Source organism: Mesoplodon densirostris, chromosome 16, assembly GCF_025265405.1.
Source record: "Mesoplodon densirostris isolate mMesDen1 chromosome 16, mMesDen1 primary haplotype, whole genome shotgun sequence".
NCBI classification, from domain to species: Eukaryota; Metazoa; Chordata; class Mammalia; order Artiodactyla; family Ziphiidae; genus Mesoplodon; species Mesoplodon densirostris.
In genome coordinates, this window is record NC_082676.1 from 25,815,441 (window position 1) to 25,838,353 (window position 22,913).

The window sequence follows — 22,913 nt, forward strand, 5'->3', positions numbered from 1 at the left end:
ACACTTTGACAACTGCCTGGTAAAAGTTTAGAACTGTGATTCATCTTTATCACATACAGAGAGTAACATGCAGGAGCACAGTGTGCTTTTAGTTGAGGTACATCTTGAGGAATTCAATTTACAAACATTAAGAACTGGAAGCTCATCCCTTATATACACTAAGAGTCAAACCCCTCCCAGCTGTCAATGTAAGATCACTACCTTATATCACGCCACTCAGTATGGAAAAAAAACTTTGTTCCTTGAAAATCCTCAAGAAATTGTATTTGCATGAGGAGCTGAAGAATGTAATCCCTTTGATACTATTTATTTAGACCACAAAACTTGTAATTTCACAAATTATTATCTTGAAAATTAAACCATTTGTCTTTTTTCTCTGGTTTGGAAACAATGCACCAGGCACTGAATATATTAAGGAACAAAACTTAGTTGTACCTCAGTGGGCCTGTTGAAACTCACTTTTAAGAGAAATTCAAGTTGTTTATCGGAATTCAATTGATACCATAAGAAACAATACGGTAAACGTTATAGATTTTGCTTCTGTTTCTTTGATAAGCATTATCCACAACTGAAATCCATGATTCAACATTATTATACAAGTTAAACTAATCTAGACTGTAGAATCGGCCACACTGCTACAAGTTAGGGAATGAGGAGAAGTATGTACAACCTCTCTGCTGGCTTCAGTTCTGAGCCATATACTCAAGCAGCGGTCGACAGTGATGTACTTACCACCAGTGCTAGAACGAGAGTCCGCACCTTCTCCCCAATCTCAGGTGAGATGTCATTGCCAAACTGTTGCAGAGTGGTGAGGAAACGTTTCAACTTGCTGAGCTGCCGGGCACCACAAGTGGCTGGCAACTGTTGATTTGTTAGTGCAGATGATGTGGAAGAGGCAGGACCATTGCTGAATCTCTGTGGTGGTGATGGGGCACCATTCAGGGTGGGAGGAGAATGGTTGATGCCGTTGCTCACTAAAAGAAAGACTTGGTTTAAGTGCAAAACATAAGGATCTCTGTTCATTTCTTCTTTGTTTGCATTTGCCTTCATTTATTCATTTGAATTTTGTAAATCACATGTTAAAAGAGTACACAAGACACGTTTTCAGCCCTCAACAATGTTGCTTTATAGTGAGACAGGTTGCCAGGTAAAAAATGGTAACAGAATAACATAAAGTGTTAGAAGAGTATGAGTGCTACAAGAGCAAAGAGAAGGGACATCTAAATTCTACAGGTGCCAAGGGGAGGGATGGGTAGATTTTAGGACTTCTTGCAATGGGCTGCATGAGAGGAGTCTGGTAGAATATGGATTTCCAATGACTGGACACTAATGCCCGTCTCTTATGTGACAACTCCTTCTCAACCTCAGGTTCCCAAAGAATCTAAGCAGTCAATTTAAATGTAGCATCTGGGGGCTTCCCTGGTGGCACAGTGGTTAAGAATCCGCCTGCCAATGCAGGGGACACGAGTTTAAGCCCTGGTCTGGCAAGATCCCACATGCCACAGAGCAACTAAGCCTGTGCGCCACAACTACTGAGCCTGTGCTCTAGAGCCCGCGAGCCACAACTACTGAGCCCGCATGCCACAACTACTGAAGCCCGAGCACCTAGAGCCTATGCTCCACAATAAGAGAAGCCACTGCAATGAGAAGCCCGCGCAGTGCAATGAAGAGTAGCCCCTGCCCACCACAACTAGAGAAAGCCCGCATGCAGCAACAAAGACCCAATGCAGCCAAAAATAAATTAAATCAATAAATTTATATTAAAAATATATAGCATTTGAACAAGATAATCAGAAAGCAGAGAGTTGTGTTAATGTGAGAAATGTTTTTTTTCTAGGCTATAGGTTTAGTGACCTATTCCTGCAATGAGATATGTATCTCTTTGACCACTCAGAATATTCATGTCCATCAAAATCAGTTTTTCTCTGCCTTGACAGTGCCAAATTCTTGGTCATTCAATATAGCATTCTCTAGATACCATATGGGACACTTCCATTCTATATTTCTGATCAAATTATAATACATGTGATTAATTACGGTTTTCCTATTTGCCTGTTGTTCTTTTTTCTTTTTTAAAAAATTTATGTATTTATTTTGATTTTTCTCTGCGTTGGGTCTTTGTTGCTGCATGTGGGCTTTCTCTAGTTGCGGCAAGCTGGGGCTACACTTTGTTGTGGTGTGCAGGCTTCTCATTGAGGTGGCTTCTCTTGTTGCAGAGCACGGGCTCTAAGTGCGCAGGCTCAGTAGTTGTGGCGAACGGGCTTAGTTGCTCCGTGGCATGTGGGATCTTCCAGGACCAGGGATTGAACCTGTGTCCCCTGCATTGGCAGGTGGATTGTTAACCACTACAGCACCAGGGAAGTCCCTGCCCATTGTTCTTAACAGTCATTTCTTGTAGTTTTAATTTGGAACACAGCTCTAGAGCTATGTTCTTGGAGGCAAAGCTCCTTCTTCCCTGATGAATGAAATAAAATTACCTAGTGCCTAAGTGTCAACAGATTTTTCATTTAATCATATCCAGGCTTGAAAATTTAAGAAAGTAAAACTAAGTCTAAAAACATATCACCTGTATGAAGAAGCATTATCTGACAGACTCCGCTGCTCCTACTAGATTTAATAACTTTGCTCTGTGCTGCCCATGTACATGCTTCCAATATTTTACTTACCAGATTATACTTATTTCTTTCTGTATTTATACTGCCTTGAAAGACTGTCTACTTCTTGATTAAACACACATCTGTGTATATCATAATTAGCTAAGCTGTTATGAACTGTGTATGCTGTATGTGTATGGCTCACTGCATAAAAGGTTAACAGGCTGAGAAAAAGAGGGTGTCTCTACTGTGTCTTCCAATAAAGGACGCTAGAGCTACTGGAAAGGAAGGCTCAACACTCAACCTCAGCAATACAGAAAATCAGCTGCAATGGTGTACCATTTCTTAGTGTTCACAGAAAGGTCCATTGCCATTGGAGAGCTGCCCTCTTTTGAAGCAACCTATAAAAATAATACATTACTATGCTTTTTGCCACCCTGACACTTACACGGGCTGTTTTACAATTTCTTCAGTAAAACTGTATGATCACATTTTCTGAAATAAAACATATTCATCCCTAAATAGGCAACTATGGGGGTCAAAAGGGTTGACACCACACACACACACCCCCCTACTGTCTATATCTTGAAATTTGAATGACAGCCTGGGTTTAAATTTGTTTCACTTCAAGATAGTATCTTTATCTAAGGCTGTTTAACTTTGAGATAAAAAATACAATTTAAGAAAAAAGGGTATCAAACTTCATTTCATAAACTTTGGCTGAAATCGTCACAGCTGCCAGTTACTCAATTTCAAATGTTTGGGGACAATAAATAATTAAACCTTCTTTTTTAAATTGAGGTTTTAGGACTAAATTTGCAGAGTTACAGGGTTTGGGGAAATTCAGATTTAGTAGATACTACCAAAAATTTTTCTCATAAACAATGTATGATTGTTCAAGTTGCTCCACACATACTCTCCAAAACTTGATATTCATTTTCATTCTGAACATTCTTGTGGGTGTATGTGGTACTACATTGGGTTTTAGTTTGCATTTCCTTGGTGACTCGTTAGGCTGAACAACTTTTATTTATTGTCTAATATAATTGTTATGGACTAAATTGTATCCCCCTCCCAGACTCCTATGTTGAAGTTCTGACCCCCAGTACCCCAGAATATGACTATATTTGGAGATAGGGCCCTTAAAGGTTAAATGAGATCATCTGCCTAGGTCCTAGTCCAATATGACTGTTGTACTTCTAAGAAAAGGAGGAAGCACCAAGGATGCACATGCACAAGGAAAGGCTATGAGAGGACACAGCAAGAAGGCAGCTATCTGCAAGACAAGGAAAGAGGCTTCCGAAGAGACCAAACCTGCTGACATCTGGATCTTGGACTTCTAACCTCCAGAACTGTGAAAAAGTTAATTTCTGTTATTTAAGCCACCTAGTCTTTGGTATTTTGTTACAGCAGCCCTAGTAAACTAATAAAATAAGCAATTTTTTTTGTAAAAAGCCTTACTAAGACAGTCTTGGAGTAGTTCAATCATTTTATGAAACTTACTTTGAATCCTATTCATCAATATAATAATTTAAATTCATTATTTTAGAGCCAAAGAAATTAAAATAGATACAAGCCAAAAAGTATGAAAACAAAATATTTAGACTACTACATTTCCAAATACCTAAATCAGCTATGTACTATTCTCAGAAGGAAAAAGCCACTTAGAAAAGAAACAACCAAGATACATGTGTGTGTGTTAACGGCCATTTTGAAAATGTTGAGTAGTAAATATAGAAGGCTTAATGGCATTCATTTAGATCCAAATGTCATGTGAACCACAAACCCAAGTAATTCAGAGGTCTCACATGCTGTAGGAGTGAATGACACTGGCCTAGGTCCTCCAGGATTTATTGGTGGGAGGGGTGGCATGGTGGGAGGTGAGGATCTTGACTGTATCTTCACTTCCACAGGCGATCCAGGCATTGCTGGCACCCTTTTGTCAGCACCAACTGTAGAGAATAAAAGGAATGGAAATCAGAATTTTCTATAAAAGAAAAATAGTCACAACAATCTGAAATACCAACATATTTACCTAGAGGACTGAGAAGTGAAGAAGATGCTTACTTAGTATAATAGGCTGAATTAGGCCCCCCAAAATATGTCTACCTCTTAATTCCTTGAACTGTGAATGTTTCCTTATTTGGAAAAAATGTCCTTGAAGATATAATTAAGTTAAGGATCCTGAGGGGAGGAGATCACCCTGGATTACCTGGGTAGTTCCTAAATCCAGTATGAATGACGTCCTTATAAGAAGAGGAGAAAAGACAGACACTCACACAGAGGGAAGTCTACTATGTGAAGACACACATAGTCCCACAGAAAGAACGCACGTGACAGTGGAGGCAGAGATTGGAATGTTGCCATCTACAAGCCAAGGCAAACACCTGTCGCTAGGCGACAGGTATAGAATAGATTCTTCCTCTGAGGCCAAGAAGGAATCAACCCCGCTGATACCTTGATTTTGGATTTCTGGCCTCTTGAACTGGGAGAGAATAGTGTTGTTTTAAGCCACACAGTATATAGTACTTTGTTATGGCAACCCTAGGAATCTAAGACAAGGCAGTAAGGTCAAGGGATGACGTGACATGAGAGTTAACAGTGAGGATAGTGGCTGAGAAAGGAAGAAACCAGGTTATAAATTCAGCTTATCTCAACCGCATTCTTTTTGACTTCTTACAAATTAACTGAAGTAGTAGGGGGGAAAAAAAGCTAATGTGGGACTGTCCAGACAAGTAAGCATCCACTGCATGCCATGGAAATACAATCAGTCAGTTGATTATAAATTACTATGAATGATGAAATACATGTTTATACATATCAACTCTTCTAAGTAAGAAAAATGAAGTGGAGTCAACATCTCTGATACCAGGCATGTCATTTATGATGTATATTGTCCAAAAAAAAGAAAAGTAGAGTTGACCCTAAGCTAAGCACAGGCTACTTAGGCTACTTCATCTACGAGAGCAATTCATACTAAGCAGCGGTTTGGTAACACTCGACGGCAACAAATCCCAGAAAGTCAGATTAGGTAGATTAAACGTGATGTTAGAACTAGGTCTGAGCTAATATGAAGAAGACTTGATAATGAAGAGTAATGTTCTAATATCTTCAAAAAGTTATTTTTTCCCATTAAAGGGAACTTGTTACCTACTTTGTTAATAATAGGGCCAGGGCTACCATAATCACCTTTAAATTGAGCTATGTTCCTCTCAGTAATTCCAAGCTTTTCCTTAAGTGCCCTGTGTTTATTCTCCAATAACTGCTGAATTCAATGTAAAGTACAAGAAATGGAGACCAAAGGTTCAAATGAGAATGTTCAATCAAAGTTTGCCTTCACTGAGATCATAGTGATAAACACAATACATAAAAAAGGATTCATGACACTGGCAACAAGGCGCATCTTGGCACCTTCAAGGGCACTTTCTCAAGAGGAAAACATCCCCAAATATTATTTTTAGGCCTTCGTTTGCAGTGGTCACATTTTGGGGAGAGATATAATGAATATATAAAGTCAATCAGGGCAGCGATGCCCCCAAGTTACAAATCCCCTGACAAAAATGTGTAGTGCTTTGAGAGCCATGTGAGCACACTCTGCCAGCCCTTCCCGTCTCTGTCCAGGACACTTTCTTTGTAAAATGGACGGTCATCCCATCTGATTAGTGAACTAATTAGCTATTGTGTTTGCCTTTTTCTTCTTGACAGTGTTTTCTCAATGCCCTTCAGAGAACAGTTGACACGTTTCCAGCTCTTCCATCTGGGGCCCAGCTTTCTGGAGGGTGGGGCGAGAAAAGAAGGAAGGAACTAACAGTTGTCTCACCCTGTTATGTGTTGTGTATAGTGTGCAACAACCTAGGGGGAGTCTTTCTTCAGACCACCTGCCTTTACAGCAAGGGTGCCAAAGGCCCGAGGAGGGCTTATCAGTGAGATGTGTTTTAGCAGTCAGCACTTGGCAGAATGAAAACCTCAAGAGCAGCCCAACTGCAGAACACTGAATTATATACCAACTGAAAGCTTAGAAACTGGGGAAAACCCAGACTCCAGAGTACGGCTCACATTAGGTTAAAACTACTTATCTCTTATTCACGTCACTACTCACACACCTGCAACACTAGTATCATGCCTCACGTTTCAAGCAACAACCGTTGTCTAGTAGGAAAAGTATGGGTACAGAGACTGAGAGGTTTGGTGTGAAGCGTCATTCTAATGACGATTTTATCACTGAATAATAAAATCTGTATGAATTTTATCAAATCACTTCACCTTTCCAGGCCTCATTTTGATGTAAGTATTAGAGATAATGCCTAGGCTAGTGCTAGTTTATAAAGAAGGTACTCAATAAAGAAGAATGATGATTAGAAAACATGAAGACTAGTGTCAAGTCCTGATTTTATCACTTAACTAGCTTTATGACTATGTCCAAGTTAACATGAACATTTGTTCCCCAAAGAAAATGTGTATACTATTCAAAAATCCATGGGTCCTCAGAGATACCTTATGGAATGATCCAAGAATCAACAGTTACAAAAGTACCAAGAAAATGTAAGATGATATTTTTGTTGGAAGCTGGGTGGCAAGAATTCACTTCATGATGTGAGAGCTCTATCCTGGTTTATAAACTGACAAATCCAGCAGTTGCTCAGATGGTAAATAAGGAGTACACTCCAAAGCAGGCATTTTAACCCTCTGCTTGGTGGCCAATACATTCCTTTATGCTATCACGTTTAAAGTGAGTTCATTTCTGAATTTTTATACAACTTAGGTTTTATAAAAACATCTACCTGGATCCCTTGAAAGAACCAACGAAATTTTGAGCTCTTTTCAATTCCAGAGAAACAAAGTTCAAAGAGAAGAAATTTTTTTTTCTTAAGTGTGACTTCAGCCCGTAAACACCACTGCTTGAATCAAAGAGACAAAGTAGGGCTTCCCTGGTGGCGCAGTGGTTGAGAATTCGCCTGCCGATGCAGGGGACACGGGTTCCTGCCCCGGTCTGGGAAGATCCCACATGCCGCGGAGTGGCTGGGCCCATAAGCCATGGCCGCTGAGCCTGCGCGTCCGGAGCCCATGCTCCGCAACGGGAGAGGTCACAACAGTGAGAAGCCCGCGTACCGCAAAAACAAAACAAACAAACAAACAAAAAAGGCACAAAGTATTCAGTCTTAGAAAATTAAATTAATCCTTAGTTTTATCAGAAAGGTTCAACTTGATCCTAAACATAGACTCGAAGTTTCAACGTAACTGATAATTTAGTCACTCTATAACTGTGCTTTGGTTATTTTAAATATTTGGAAATATACAGAAATATAACCACATGAATTTGCAGGATCACTGATGCTTCAACAGCTAACAATGTAAAGCCAAACAACTTGAGCTAAAGAAGAGGGACAAACATGGAAAAATACGTCTGGTTAATTATTTTACCCCTTCAGTGTGCAAGATGCTATGGATGTCATAACAATAGAAAACTGATGAAAGAGAGAACAAAATAATAAACAGTGTTCTGTGTGAGGGCAGTGTGATTTTTCTTCCCACACAGGAATTTGAAGAATCAAACATGAAGCAAAAGAGCAGAATTCGGGCCTCCCTGGTGGCGCAGTGGTTAAGAGTCCGCCTGCCGATGCAGGGGATATGGGTTCGTGCCCCGGTCTGGGAGGATCCCATATGCCGCGGAGCGGCTGGGCCCGTGAGCCATGGCCGCTGGGCCTGCGCGTCCGGAGCCTGTGCTCCGCAACGGGAGAGGCCACAACAGTGAGAGGCCCATATACCGCAAAAAGAAAAAAAAAAAAAAAAGAGCAGAATTCTTCTGTAGCTTTAAAAGAAAGTAATACTAAACACAAACAGAAACATCCTAGGTAAGTACTACTTGAGAAGAATCTTGTAGGATAAATTGCCCACAAATGAGGGCATTTACAAATCATTATGAACTGCTTTTCCATTACAGTTTTTAAAAAATTACTTTGAGGTTGACAAAGGAACAATAAATAGAAGAGGTATAAATAGGAGAGAAGAAAAATGCAGTTTTTGAGGGGAAGGGCTACCCACAAACAACTGGAAAGAAGGGGAACTCCCAGGGCTGCAAGTGTGAAGGATGTTTAGGTGAAAGAAGGTGAGCTTGATGTGAAGGATGCTCTATCACTTACCTGTGTGACTATGGTTTTCTTCACCTGTCTCTGAGGGTAATACTTACGACACAGGGTTATTGGGAAGGGATATGTATGTAATATACGTAATAATGGCTGGTGCAACGCAGTAGACACTCTTACATGTTTACCTGAATCAGATGAACAATCTACTAGAAGGAATCATTTTATTTGGCCATTGAGATATTTATCTATGCTAAACTCTGGGTAGAAGAAGATATGGTCAAGTGCTCCTGATTATCATCTCTGAGGAAAATAAGCTTAGTATAGATCTTTCAGATGCACAGTACAGAAATGCTGATCATTCCAAACAGGGTGTCCAAGAAAGCCATTACCATTTCTTTAAAACAAATCATATTCCTAACTTAGAAATCATCGTGATGGTTTAAAGAGAACTATTTTGGGGGGCAGAGGCTAGGTAGATAATTCTCTTTTTGTATGTATTATAAGTATACATTTATATGGTTCAAAAATCAATATATTATATCAAAAGAAATACTCCCTGCTTCTATACCTACATTCTCCACCTCATACGTAACCATTTAAATCTGTTTCTTGTGTATCCATCCACTCTTTCTCTGTACAAATGAGCAAATGCAAAAATAAATTCTTATCCCACCCCCATTTATACAAAGACAGCATAATTACATTAAACTGAGCATCCCTAAGAATGGCACCATGCCTTCTGCAATGCCTCAGGAAATGGGATCTATTCCCTTACTCCCCTGAATCTGGCCAGGACCCCTGACTTGCTCTGGCCAATATAATGTGATGGAAGTGTAACAGTGCTGGTTCTACATCTGTCTCGCAACGCTAACCCTGCCATGAAAGCAAATCCAGACTAGTCTGTTGGAGGATGAGACCACATGGAGCAGAGATGAGTTATACCAGCTAAGGCCAGCTGATCCCCAAACATGTAAGATCCTAACCTAATGAGTCTGATCTGTAGTTAACTGCTTTCAGACATATGAATCAATAAGCAAAAGCAAGAGCAGGAGAAATTCCCGTCTCATAGATTCATTAACCCAAAAAACCCCCAAAATTATTGTTTTAGGCCACTAAGTTTTAGCATGGTTTCTTACAGCAACAGACCAACAGGCAACTGATCCATACCACATACAAACTATACTACTCCTTGGTTTTTTGTTTCTTTTGTTTTCTAATTTTACACTATGTCCTGAAATTCTTAATTCCACAACCTTTTTTTTTTTCTTTTTAACAAATGCATGATGGAGGTAAGGGATAAATTGGGAAATTAGGATTGACATATACACACAATGATATATAAAATAGAGAACTAAAAAGAACTTACTGTATAGCACAGGGAACTCTACTCAGTACTCTGTTATGACCTATATGGGAAAAGAATCTAAAAGAGAGTGGATATATGTATATGTATAACTGATTCACTTTGCCGAACAGCAGAAACTAACACAACTTGTAAATCAACTATACTCCAATAAAAACTAATAAAAAAACCCAACAAATGCATGATAGTCCATTGTGGGGATGTACCACAGTTTATTTAAATAATTCTCTACTGGTGAATTGGATTGTTTCCAATCATTTGTACCTGAATTTTGAGGTGCTCTAGATCCCATGCTACTGACTGACCTGTGCCAGACTTTGGCAAAGAGATAAAGAAGATAGGGCCCTGAGTTACAGGAAAGACAGATACATTTAAATGTGTACAAAATACTAAGAAAATAAAGAAGTAGAAGCATGACTTACTCATGAAGGCCAGGGATGTCTCTACAGACCATTAAGTAGTTTACTGGGAAGGCTACATGGGCTTTCCAGGCAGCACATAAGGACAAAAAGCATGAAGGGTATAGTTTGAATGGTGCCCCTAAAGTTGGGATCAGAACCAAGGGAAAAATCAGGAAAAAGATTTTCTTGACCACAATTTCTCTTTAAACACTGCCAAGAATAGGTAAATGTTCTAAACGTGTAACTGTCATATAAGAAGCATTTCCAAAATTGACTATTTTAATCTGTTAAACATAGTGGAAAGAACCTCAAAATTAGTTTTGCACTTACAGGCTTATAAGGCTGGTTAAACTGACTATGGACATAGGACATGCTTAAGGATGAGCATTTCCCATCCTTGTACCTCTGCCACAAACCTGACAACGCATCGAAGTTTCTAACAACACCCAGGCTTCCTATGCAGAGATGGCCAGGAATCATTGTTTACAATGACAGATAATTTATTATTCAACAAAAACTGAGGGATAAGGACTCAAGAAAAGAAATTAACAGAAAATATTTTACAAGGGACCTTGAAGACAGAGCCCAACTAAAACAAAAATAATGCTTTACCATATACTACAATAGGGATTGAAAAAACAAACTTTTCCATTCCACATTCATAAATACATTGGAAAAAAATTTTTTTATACAGCAGGTTCTTATTTGTCATCAATTTTATACACACCAGTGTGTACATGTCAATCCCAATCGCCCAATTCATCACAACACCATCACCACCATCCGTGGCTTTCCCCCTTTGGTGTCCGTATGTTTCTTCTCTAGATCTGTGTCTCAATTTCTGTCCTGCAAACCGGTTCATCTGTACCATTTTTCTAGGTTCCACATATATGCATTAATATACGATATTTGTTTTTCTCTTTCTGACTTACTTCACTCTGTATGACAGCCTCTAGATCCATCCACGTCTCAACAAATGACTCAATTTCGTTCCTTTTTATGGCTGAGGAATATTCCATTGTATATATGTACCACAACTTCTTTATCCATTCATCTGTCGATGGGCATTTAGGTTGCTTCCATGACCTGGCTATTGTAAATAGTGCTGCAATGAACATTGGGGTGCATGTGTCTTTTTGAATTATGGTTTTCTCTGGGTATATGCCCAGTAGTGGGATTGCTGGATCATATGGTAATTCTATGTTTAGTTTTCTAAGGAACGTCCATACTGTTCTCCATAGTGGCTGTATCAATTTACATTCCCACCAACAGTGCAAGAGGGTTCCCTTTTCTCCACACCCTCTCCAGAATTTGCTGTTTGTAGATTTTCTGATGATGCCCATTGTAACTGGTGTGAGGTGATACTTCACTGTAGTTTACATTTGCATTTCTCTAATAATTAGTGATGTTGAGCAGCTTTTCATGTGCTTCTTGGCCATCTGTATGTGTTCTTTGGAGAAATATCTATTGACGTTGAGGTCTTCTGCCCATTTTTGGATTGGGTTGTTTGTTTTTTTAATAGTGAGCTGCATGAGCTGTTTATATATTTTGGAGATTAATCCTTTGTCTGTTGATTCGTTTGCAAATATTTTCTCCACTTCTGAGGATTGTCTTTTTGTCTTGTTTATGGTTTCCTTTGCTGTGCAAAAGCTTTGAAGTTTCATTAGGTCCCATTTGTTTATTTTTGTTTTTATTTCCATTACTCTAGTAGGTGGATCAAAAAAGATCTTGCTGTGATTTATGTCAGAGTGTTCTTGCTATGTTTTCCTCTAAGAGTTTTATAGTGTCTAGTCTTACATTTAGGTCTCTAATCCATTTTGAGTTTATTTTTGTGTATGGTGTTAGGGAGTCTTCTAATTTCATTCTTTAACATGTAGCAGTCCAGTTTTCCCAGCACCACTTATTGAAGAGACTGTCTTCTCTCCATTGTATATCCTTACCTCCTTTGTTATAGATTAGTTGACCATAGGTGCGTGGGTTTATCTCTGGGCTTTCTACCTTGTTCCATTGATCTATGTTTCTGTGCCAGTACCAAATTGTCTTGACTACTGTATCTTTGTAGTATAGTCTGAAGCCAGGGAGTCTGATTCCTCCACCTCCGTTTTTTTCCCTCAAGACTGCTTTGGCTATTCGGGGACTTTTGTGTCTCCATACACATTTTAAGATTTTTTGTTCTAGATCCATAAAAAAAGCCATTGGTAGTTTGATAGGGATTACACTGAATCTGTAGATTGCTTTGGGTAGTATAGTCATTTTCACAGTATTGATACTTCTAATCCAAAAACATGGTGTATCTCTCCATCTGTTGGTATCATCTTTAATTTCTTTCATCAGTGTCTTATAGTTTTCTGCATACAGGTCTTTTATCTCCCTAGGTATTTTATTCTTTTTGTTGCAGTGGTAAATGGGAGTGTTTCCATAATTTCTCTTTCAGATTTTTCGTCAGTGTATAGGAATGCAAGAGATTTCTGTGCATTAATTTTGTATCCTGCAACTTCACCAAATTCATTGATTAGCTCTAGTAGTTTTCTGGTGGCATTTTTAGGATTCTCTATGTATAGTATCATGTCATCTGCAAAGAGTGAGAGTTTTACTTCTTCTTTTCCAATTTGTATTCCTTTCCTTTCTTTTCCTTCTCTGATTGCCGAGGCTAGGACTTCCAATACTATGTTGAATAATAGTGGTGAGTGGACATCGCTTTCTGGTTCCTGATCTTAGAGGAAATGCTTTCAGTTTTTCACCATTGAGAATGATATTTGCTGTGTGTTTCTTGTATATGGCCTTTATTAGGTTGAGGTAGGTTCCCTCTATGCCCACTTTCTGGAGAGTTTTTATCATAAGTGGGTGTTGAATTTTGTCAAAAGCTTCTTCTGCATCTATTGAGATGATCATATGTTTTTTTTTTTTTTTTGCAGTATGCGGGGCTCTCACTGTTGTGGCCTCTCCCATTGCGGAGCACAGGCTCCGGACGCGCAGGCTCAGCGGTCATGGCTCACGGGCCCAGCTGCTCAGCACCATGTGGGATCTTCCCAGACCGGGGCACGAAACCGTGTCCCCTGCATCGGCAGGCGGACTCTCAACCACTGCGCCACCAGGGAAGCCCGATCATATGGGTTTTATTCTTCAATTTGTTAATATGGTGTGTCACATTGATTGATTTGCGTATATTGAAGAATCCTTGCATACCTGGGAAAAATCCCACTTGATCATGGTGTATGATCCTTTTAATGTGTTGTTGGATTCTGTGTGCTAGTATTTTGTTGAGAATTTTTGCATCTATATTCATCAGTGATATTGGTCTGTAATTTTCTTTTTTCGTAGTATCTTTGTCTGCTTTTGGTATCAGGGTGATGGTGGCCTCATACAATGAGTTTGGGAGTGTTCCTTCCTCTGCAATTTTTTGGAAGAGTTTGAGAAGGATGGGTGTTAGCTCTTCTCTAAATGTTTGATACAATTCACCTGTGAAGCCATCTGGTCCTGGACTTTTGTTTGCTGGAAGATTTTTAATCACAGTTTCAATTTCATCACTTGTGATTGGTCTGTTCATATATTCTGTTTCTTCCTGGTTCAGCCTTGGAAGGTTATACCTTTCTAAGAATTTGTCCATTTCTTCCAGGTTGTCCATTTTATTGGCATAGAATTGCTTGTAGTAGTCTGTTAGGATGCTTCGTATTTCTGCGGTGTCTGTAGTAACTGCTCCGTTTTCATTTCTAATTTTATTGATTAGTCCTCTCCCTCTTTTTCTTGATGCATCAGGCTAATGGTTTATCAATTTTGTTTATCTTCTCAAAGAACCAGCTTTTAGTTTTATTGATCTTTGCTATTGTTTTCTTTGTTTCTACTTCATTTATTTCTGCTCTGATCTTTATGATTTCTTTCCTTCTGCTAACTTTGGGTTTTGTTTGTTCTTCTTTCTCTAGTTTCTTTAGGTGTAAGCTTAGATGGTTTATTTGAGATTTTTCTTGTTTCTTGAGGTAGGCTTGTATAGCTATAAACTTCCCTCTTAGAACTGCTTTTGCTGCATCCCATAGGTTTTGGATCGTCGTGTTTTCATTGTCATTTGTCTCTAGTTATTTTGTGATTTCCTCTTTGATTTCTTCAGTGATCTCTTGGGTATTTAGTAATGTATTGTTTAGCCTCCGCGTGTTGGTGTTTTTTACTTTTTTTTTCCCTGTAATTCATTTCTAATCTCATAGCGTTGTGGTCAGAAAAGATGCTTGATATGATTTCAATTTTCTTAAATTTACTGAGGTTTGATTTGTGAGCCAAGATGTGATCTATCCTGGAGAACGTTCCGTGTGCACTTGAGAAGAAAGTGTAATCTGCTGTTTTTGGATGGAATGTCCTATAAACATCAATTAAATCTATCTGGTCTACTGTTCATTTAAAGCTTCTGTTTCCTTATTTATTTTCACTTTGGATGATCTGTCTATTGGTGTAAGGGAAGTATTAAAGTCCCCACTATTACTGTGTTACTGTCAATTTCCTCTTTTATAGGTGTTAGCAGTTGCCTTATGGATTGAGGTGCTCCTATGTGGGTGCATATATATTTATAATTGTTATATCTTCTTCTTGGATTGATCCCTTGATCATTATGTAGTGTCCTTCCTTGTCTCTTGTAACATTCTTTATTTTAAAGTCTATTTTATCTGATACGAGTATAGCTACTCCAGATTTCTTTTGATTTCCATTTGCATGGAATATCTTTTTCCATCCCCTCACTTTCAGTCTGTATGTGTCCCTAGGTCTGAAGTGGGTCTCTTGTAGATAGCATATATATGGGTCTTGTGTTTGTGTCCATTCAGCAAGCCTGTGTCTTTTGGTTGGAGCATTTAATGCATTCACCTTTAAGGTAATTATCGATATGTATGTTTCTATGACCATTTTCTTAATTGTTTTGGGTTTGTTTTGGTAGGTCCTTTTCTTCTCTTGTGTTTCCCACTTAGAGAAGTTCCTTTAGCATTTGTTGTAGAGCTGGTTTGGTGGTGCTGAATTCTCTTAGCTTTTGCTTGTCTGTAAAGCTTTTGGTTTCTCCATCGAATCTGAATGAGATCCTTGCCGGGTAGAGTACTCTTGGTTGTAGGTTCTTCCCTTTCATCACTTTAAGTATATCATGCCACTCCCTTCTGGCTTGTAGAGTTTCTGATGAGAAATCAGCTGTTACCCTTATGGGAGTTCCCTTGTATGTTATTTGTTCTTTTTCCCTTGCTGCTTTTTCTTTGTCTTTAATTTTTGTCAATTTGATTACTATGTGTCTTGGTGTGTTTCTCCTTGGGTTTATCCTGTATGGTACTCTCTGCGCTTCCTGGACTTGGGTGGCTATTTCCTTTCCCATGTTAGGGAAGTTTTCAACTATAATCTCTTCAAATATTTTCTCTGGTCCTTTCTCTCACTCTTCTCCTTCTGGGACCTGTATAATGCAAATGTTGTTGCCTTTAATGTTGTCCCAGAGGTCTCTTAGGCTGTCTTCATTTCTTTTTATTCTTTTTTTTTTTTTTTTTTTTTGCGGTACGCGGGCCTCTCACTGTTGTGGCCTCTCCCGTCGCGGAGCACAGGCTCCGGACGCGCAGGCTCGGCGGCCATGGCTCACGGGCCCAGCCGCTCCGCGGCATGTGGGATCTTCCCGGACCAGGGCACGAACCTGTGTCCCCTGCATCAGCAGGCGGACTCTCAACCACTGCGCCACCAGGGAAGCCCCCTTTTTATTCTTTATTCTTTATTCTGTTCCATGGCAGTGAATTCCACCATTCTGTCTTCTAGGTCGCTTATCCGTTCTTCTGCCTCAGTTATTCTGCTATTGATTCCTTCTAGTGTAGTTTTCATTTCAGTTATTGTATTGTTCATCTCTGTTTGTTTGTTCTTTAATCCTTCTAGGTCTTTGTTAAACATTTCTTGCATCCTCTTGATCTTTGCCTCCATTCTTTTTCTGAGGTCCTGGATCATCTTCACTATCATTTTTCTGAATTCTTTTTCTTGAAGGTTGCCCATCTCCACTTCATTTAGTTGTTTTTCTGGGGTTTTCTCTTGTTCCTTCATCTGGTACATAGCCCTCTGCCTTTTCGTCTTGTCTATCTTTCTGTGAATGTGGTTTTTGTTCCACAGGGTGCAGGACTGTAGTTCTTGCTTCTGCTGTCTGCCCTCTGGTGGATGAGGCTATCTAAGAGGCTTGTGCAAGTTTCCTGATGGGAGGGACTGGTGGTGGGTAGAGCTGACTGTTGCTCTGGTGGGCAGACTCAGTAAAACTTTAATCCACTTGACTGCTGCTGGGTGGGGTTGGGTTTTCTTCTTGTTGGTTGTTTGGCCTGAGGCAACCCAACACTGGAGGCTACCTCGGGTCTCTTTTTTTTTTTTAATTTCATTGTTTATTTATTTATTTATTTAAATTTTGGCTATCTTGGGTCTTCGTTTGTGCGAGGGCTTTCTCTACTTGAGGCAAATGGGGGCCACTGTTCATCGCGGTGCGCGGGCCTCTCACTATCGCGGCCTCTCTTGTTGCGGAGCACAGGCTGCAGACACGCCGGCTCAGTAATTGTGGCCCACAGACCCAGCCGTTCCGCGGCATGTGGGATCTTCCCAGATCAGGGCTCAAACCCTTGTCCCCTGCATTGGCAGGCAGAACCTCAACTACTGCGCCACCAGGGAAGCCCTACCTGGGCTCTTTCGTGAGGCTAATGGCAGACTCTGGGAGGGCTCACACCAAGGAGTACTTGCCAGAACTTCTGCTGCCAATGTCCTTGTCCCCACGGTGAGCCACAGCCACCCTCCGCCTCTGCTGGAGACCCTCCAGCACTAGCAGGTAGGTCTGGTTCAGTCTCCCCCGGGGTCACTGCTCCTTCCCCTGGGTCCCGATGTGCACACTACTTTGTGTGTGCCCTCCAAGAGTGGAGTCTCTGTTTCCCCCAGTCCTGTCGAAGTCCTGCAATCAAATCCCACTAACCTTCAAAGTCTGATTCTCTAGGAATTCCTCCTCCTGTTGCCAGACCCCCAGGTTGGGAAGCCTGACGTGGGGCTCAGAACCTTCACTCCAGTGGGTGGACTTTGTGGTGTAAGTGTTCTCCAGTCTGTGAGTCACCCACCCAGCAGTTATGGGATTTGAGTTTACTGTGGTTGCGCCCTCCTACCATCTCATTGTGGCTTCTCCTTTGTCTTTGGATGTGGGGTATCTTTTTTGGTGAGTTCCAGTGTCTTCCTCTTGATGACTGTCCAGCAGCTAGTTGTGATTCTGGTGTTCTCGCAAGAGGGAGTGAGAGCACGTGCTTCTACTCTGCCATCTTGGTTCAGGCAGCTACATTGGAAAATTAATTTATCTAATACATTCCTACAGCTCAGGGACCAGCAAACTTTTTCTGCAAAGGGCAAGATAGTAAATATTTTTGGCATTTTGGGCCATATAGTCCCTGTCACAACTATTCCACTCTGCTGTGGTGGTACAGTAGACAATACACAAAGAACTGGGCTGTGTTCCAATAAAACTTTATATGCAAAAACAGGCAGTGGGCCATAGTTTACCAACCTCTGCCATCGTTGATTAAAAAACTGTAAAAATTCAAGCATCTAATTCTTAGTTTCCTTTTTTTCTATGCCTATAAAACTTCTTTTTTTTTTAACCCACATCCACTGAAGTGGTTTATCTGAATAATGTTTTTGTTTTCTTAAGACTGGATATAAAGAGACTTCTACTTATTGACCTTGAAAGAAGATAACATATGAAAATCACTTCAAAACAGAAAAAATTATTTAAAGACAGAACACTAACAACATGAAGTCAGAGCTATGGAGTTGCAAATAGGAGGCTAGTTACCTGATGTTCTTCCAAAAATCAGACAGACCTAAAAGGAGAACCTCAAAGATGACCAGCATACCTGTGAAGGATCACTGGCTTCATGATTATGCTTATCTCCTCCTTATTCATCTCTCTTTTCTGTATCTTCTACCAGTGCCATCTGACACCAGACACAGAGATAACCCAGAATATATAAGTAACTCTAACAACTTGATAATAACAAACAACCCAATTTTAAGAATGCACAGAAAGATTTAAAGGGACAATTCCCAAAAGATATACAAATGATTGGTAAGGACATAAAAAGATGCTCAACATGCTAGTCATCAAAGAAACACAAATTGTAACACATCAACAAAAAGGAACACAATACCAGGACTTCCCTGGCGGTCCAGTGACTAAGATTCTGCGCTCCCAATGCAGGGGGCCCGGAATCTATTCCGGATCAGAACTACAACCCACATGCATGCCACAATTAAGAGTTTGCATGCCGCAACTAAAAGATCCCGCATGCCGCAAATAAGACCCAGTACCACCAAAATAAGTAAATCTTTAACGACAACAAAAAAAGAACACACTACCATCCAACACCATGGGTGAATACCAGAAGCATTAGGCTAAGTGAAAGATGCCAGGCACACAACAAAACTACATACTGTATTATCCTATTTACTTGAAACTTTAGACAAGACAAAATTAGTGACAAAAAGCAGATCAGTCCCTGGTACTGATGGGAAGAAACTGACTACAAAGGGGCATATTAGGGGGCATGATAAATCTTTTTATGGTGATGGAAATATTCCATATCTTGATTATAATGGTGCTAACACAACTACATGCAATAGCTAAAACTTAAACTGTATGTATTACATGCGTGAATTTTATTATATATAAATTATATCACAATAAAGCTGAGAAAATTAGCAAACCAAATCCATCAGTGTATTTTTTTAAATCACAATCAAGCTGAGTTTATTTAAGAATGTAAGGATAATATAATATTAGAAAATCTAATTAGTCATCACATTAACAGATTTTTAAAAACACCTTGAAAAGAATGAAATAATGTCATTTACAGCGACATGGATGGAAATGGAGATTGTCATACTAAGTGAAGTAAGCTAGACAAAGAAAGAGAAATATCATATGATATTGTTTATATGTGGAATCTAAAAAAATGGTACAAATGATCTTATTTACAAAACAGAAATACAGTCACAGATGTAGAAAACAAACTTAAGGTTATGGGGTGGGGGGAGGGATAAATTGGGAGACTGGGATGGATGTATACACACTACTATATATAAAGCAGATAACTAATAAGAACCTACTGTATAGCACAGGGGACTCTACTTAATACTCTGTAATTACCTGTACGAGAAAAGAAGCTAAAAAAGAGTGGATATATATGTATAACAGATTTACTTTGCTGTACATCAGAAACTAACATAATATTGTAAATCAACTATACTCCAATAAAAATTAATTTTGAAAAATCCTCCCCCCAAAAACCCACCTTAAAATCACCTCTATAATTACAGAAAAGCATTCACTAAAACCCAATTCCACTCATGAGCATGAATAAAACTAGAAATAGAAGATCAATTCCTTAACTTGATAAAGGGTCTCCTCTAAAAGCCCATATACTTATTGGTGAAATATTGTAAGCAATGCCTTTCAACTCCAAAAGATAAAGATGTCTCGTATCAATGCTTCTATTCAATATTTACTCAAGAGTCAAGCCATAGCAGCAGGACAGTTAACCAACCGTAATGGGTATAAGGATTTGAAAGAAAGAAAGAAAATTATCCTTTTGTACACACAAGATGACTTTCTTTATAGAACCAAGAGACTCTACCACCCAATATTAGAATTCACATGCAGGTTCAGCAAGGTTGCTAGATAAAAAGTCCAATATTTTAAAAATTAATTACATTCCTATACACCAGAAAATAAACAGTCATTTCAAAAAGATATGAATATACAGCAAAAAGTATAAACCACCTAGGAATAAACCTAACACAAGATATATAAAACCTTTATAAAGAACATAAGTAGACTGAAAGACATAAAAGGAGACAAATAGTTGGAAAGATCTATTGTGCACATGGATGGGAAGACTTACTGTCACTAATATTTTCTCTTCATTTTAATGTATAAATTCAATGCAATTCTTATTACATGCCAGCAAGACTTTTGGTGTAACCTGATGAGCAATTACTAAAATGTACATATAAGAGAAACATGTTAAATGTCCAGCAAGAGAGAATAGACGACTGCGGCTAATTCAGAAATGAAACAGTCAATACTGTTAAAATAAGAGAACCAGAGCTCTATGTATCGAAAAGATAAATCCCAAAACAATGTAAAAATAGTTGGTAAAAAGAGTATGTTGCAGGAAAAATATGCATAGTATGATACTTCCATAAAAACCATTTTAAAATTTATATATGACCAGGGATTGATTTACATGATACATTTACATACATATATGTAGTAAAATACTTTTCAAAAGCAAGGGAATAATAAACATCAAATTCAGGATACTGACTAATGCAAAGGGAAGGAAAGGAATGGAATCAGGCAGGGTCACAAAGTGTAGTTCTAACATTTCACTTCATTAAGAGATATGAAGCAAATTATAAGACAAAACATTAAAATTTGACAAAGCTAATGGTGGGTATATGAGTGTTTGTTATATTGTGCTTTTTTCTTACTTTGTAAACTTGAAATAGTTCCTAAGAAAAGAAAGATCACTAGCTGCGATGGGGAAAATGGTGAGATCATAATGCAGTAAGAGACTACTTACAAGGTTATTATAGTGGGAGATGATTGTGGCCTGGGATAGGAGTAGCAATAGGAATGGAGAAATAGGGATAAATTTCAAAAATAATTAGAGTTACAATAAATAGGACTTGTTGATTGATTAGACAAATATCATATGATAGCACTTATATGTGGAATCTAAACTATGACACAAATGAACTTATTTACAAAACAGAAACAGACTCACAGATATAGAGAACAGATTTGTGGTTGCCAAGGGGGAAGGGATGAGGGGGAGGGATGGATTGGGAGTTTGGGATTAGCAGGTGCAAACTATTATACAGAGAACAGATAAACAACAAGGTCCTACTGTACAGCACAGGGAACTATATTCAGTATCCTGTAATAAACCATAATGGAAAAGAATATGAAAAAATATATATGTATAACTGAATCACTTTGCTGTACACCAGAAACTAACACATTGTAATTCAACTATACTTCAATAAAAAATAAATTTAAAAAAGGATAGTGACAGGACTTCCCTGGTGGTCCACTGGTTAGGAATCCGCCTTCCAATGCAGGGGACACGGGTTCGATCCCTGGTCGGGGAACTACGATCCCACACTCTGTGGGGCAACTAAGCCCACATGCCGCAACTACTGAGCCTGCGCCCACATGCCACAACTAGAGAGAAGCCTGCGTGCTGCAGTGAAGAGCCAGCATGCCGCTACTAAGACCTGAGGCAGCCAAATAAATAAATAAATATTTAAACAAACAAAACCTAACAACTGAGCTCAATATATATTTCTTTTAAAAAAAAGGATAGTGACTATTTATACACTAAATATTTGTTCATACTTTGATAGTTTATTCAGATCCTCTTCTTCAAGCTACTAATCGGTTTCTTTGGATTAGTCATAAAGTCAAAGATTTATAACATATTTACAAGCTCCTCACCCTCACTATTTCCCATGCTCTGCAATTTGTCCATACTGTTTTCACAGAACATTCTGCGCTGCATTTCTCTGCTGATGTTTTCAGCTCCCAGTTCTGGAGAGCCAGGCTCAGTTACCCATGTCCACCTTCTATCTATCAAAGCCTTTTTAGGACAATACCATTCACAGGGAAAATGTGAGTAAGATAACAAAGGAGGACAGAAAAAAGAACATGGCAAGAAAAGGTGTTACTTTCCTACATTGGAATATGAAAAGGAGTATAGCTGATTTTTATGGAACTGTTCTTTTTCGTATACTAGTTTGGCTGTCCTAACGAAGTATCATACACTAGGTGGCTTAAATAACAGAGATTTATTTTCTCACAATTCTGGAAGCTAGAAGTCCGAGGTGTTGTCAGGGTTGGTTTCTTCTGGAGCCTTTCTTGTTGAATTGTAAGTAGCTTTCTTCTCCCTGTGTCTTCACATGGTCTTCACATTCTCTTTGTATAAGAACATCAGTCATATTGGATTAGGGCCAACCCTACTGACCTCATTTGAACTTGATTACATCCTTAAAGACCCTGCCTCCAAATTCATTCACATTCTGAAGTACTGAGGGGTAGGACTTCAACATATACATTTTTAGGGGACATAATTCAGCCCTATAATAGTGAAGGTGGGAAGGGATGAAAAAAAAATACTTAGCTTAAGGAGGTTGAGCAGCTTTTCCTGAACCAAATTTTAGTATTCTCTCATTCATTCATTTGAAAATAGTTGAATATCTACAAGGTATCCTACTGCTGAGGATAGAGCTCAAGGAATCATTCTGAGGTTTTTAGCCTGAGCAACTGGAAGGATGGCGTTGCTATTTACTGAGATGGGGGAAAATGTGAAAGAAAGATGGGGGGTGGGGGGTATAGTTTGAGCAGGACTAGTTTGAAATGCCTAGTAGATATTCAAAATGGGGATGCTGCATAGGCAGC

General features: G+C 39.1%; 1 protein-coding gene across 1 annotated transcript in view; it reads right to left on the reverse strand.

The window, feature by feature from the left end:
• The window catches only part of LOC132476912 (protein CBFA2T2-like), a 38,865-nt gene extending 34,325 nt beyond the window's left edge, over positions 1-4,540 (reverse strand). The window contains exons 1-2 of the mRNA XM_060079177.1: positions 4,403-4,540; positions 733-974 (exon numbers count right to left, since the gene is read on the reverse strand). Of these exons, the coding sequence (XP_059935160.1) occupies positions 733-974; positions 4,403-4,520 (360 nt within the window). The 5' untranslated portion in view covers positions 4,521-4,540. The remainder of the gene's footprint in view (positions 1-732; positions 975-4,402) is intronic.
• Between the last annotated feature and the right edge of the window lie 18,373 nt (positions 4,541-22,913).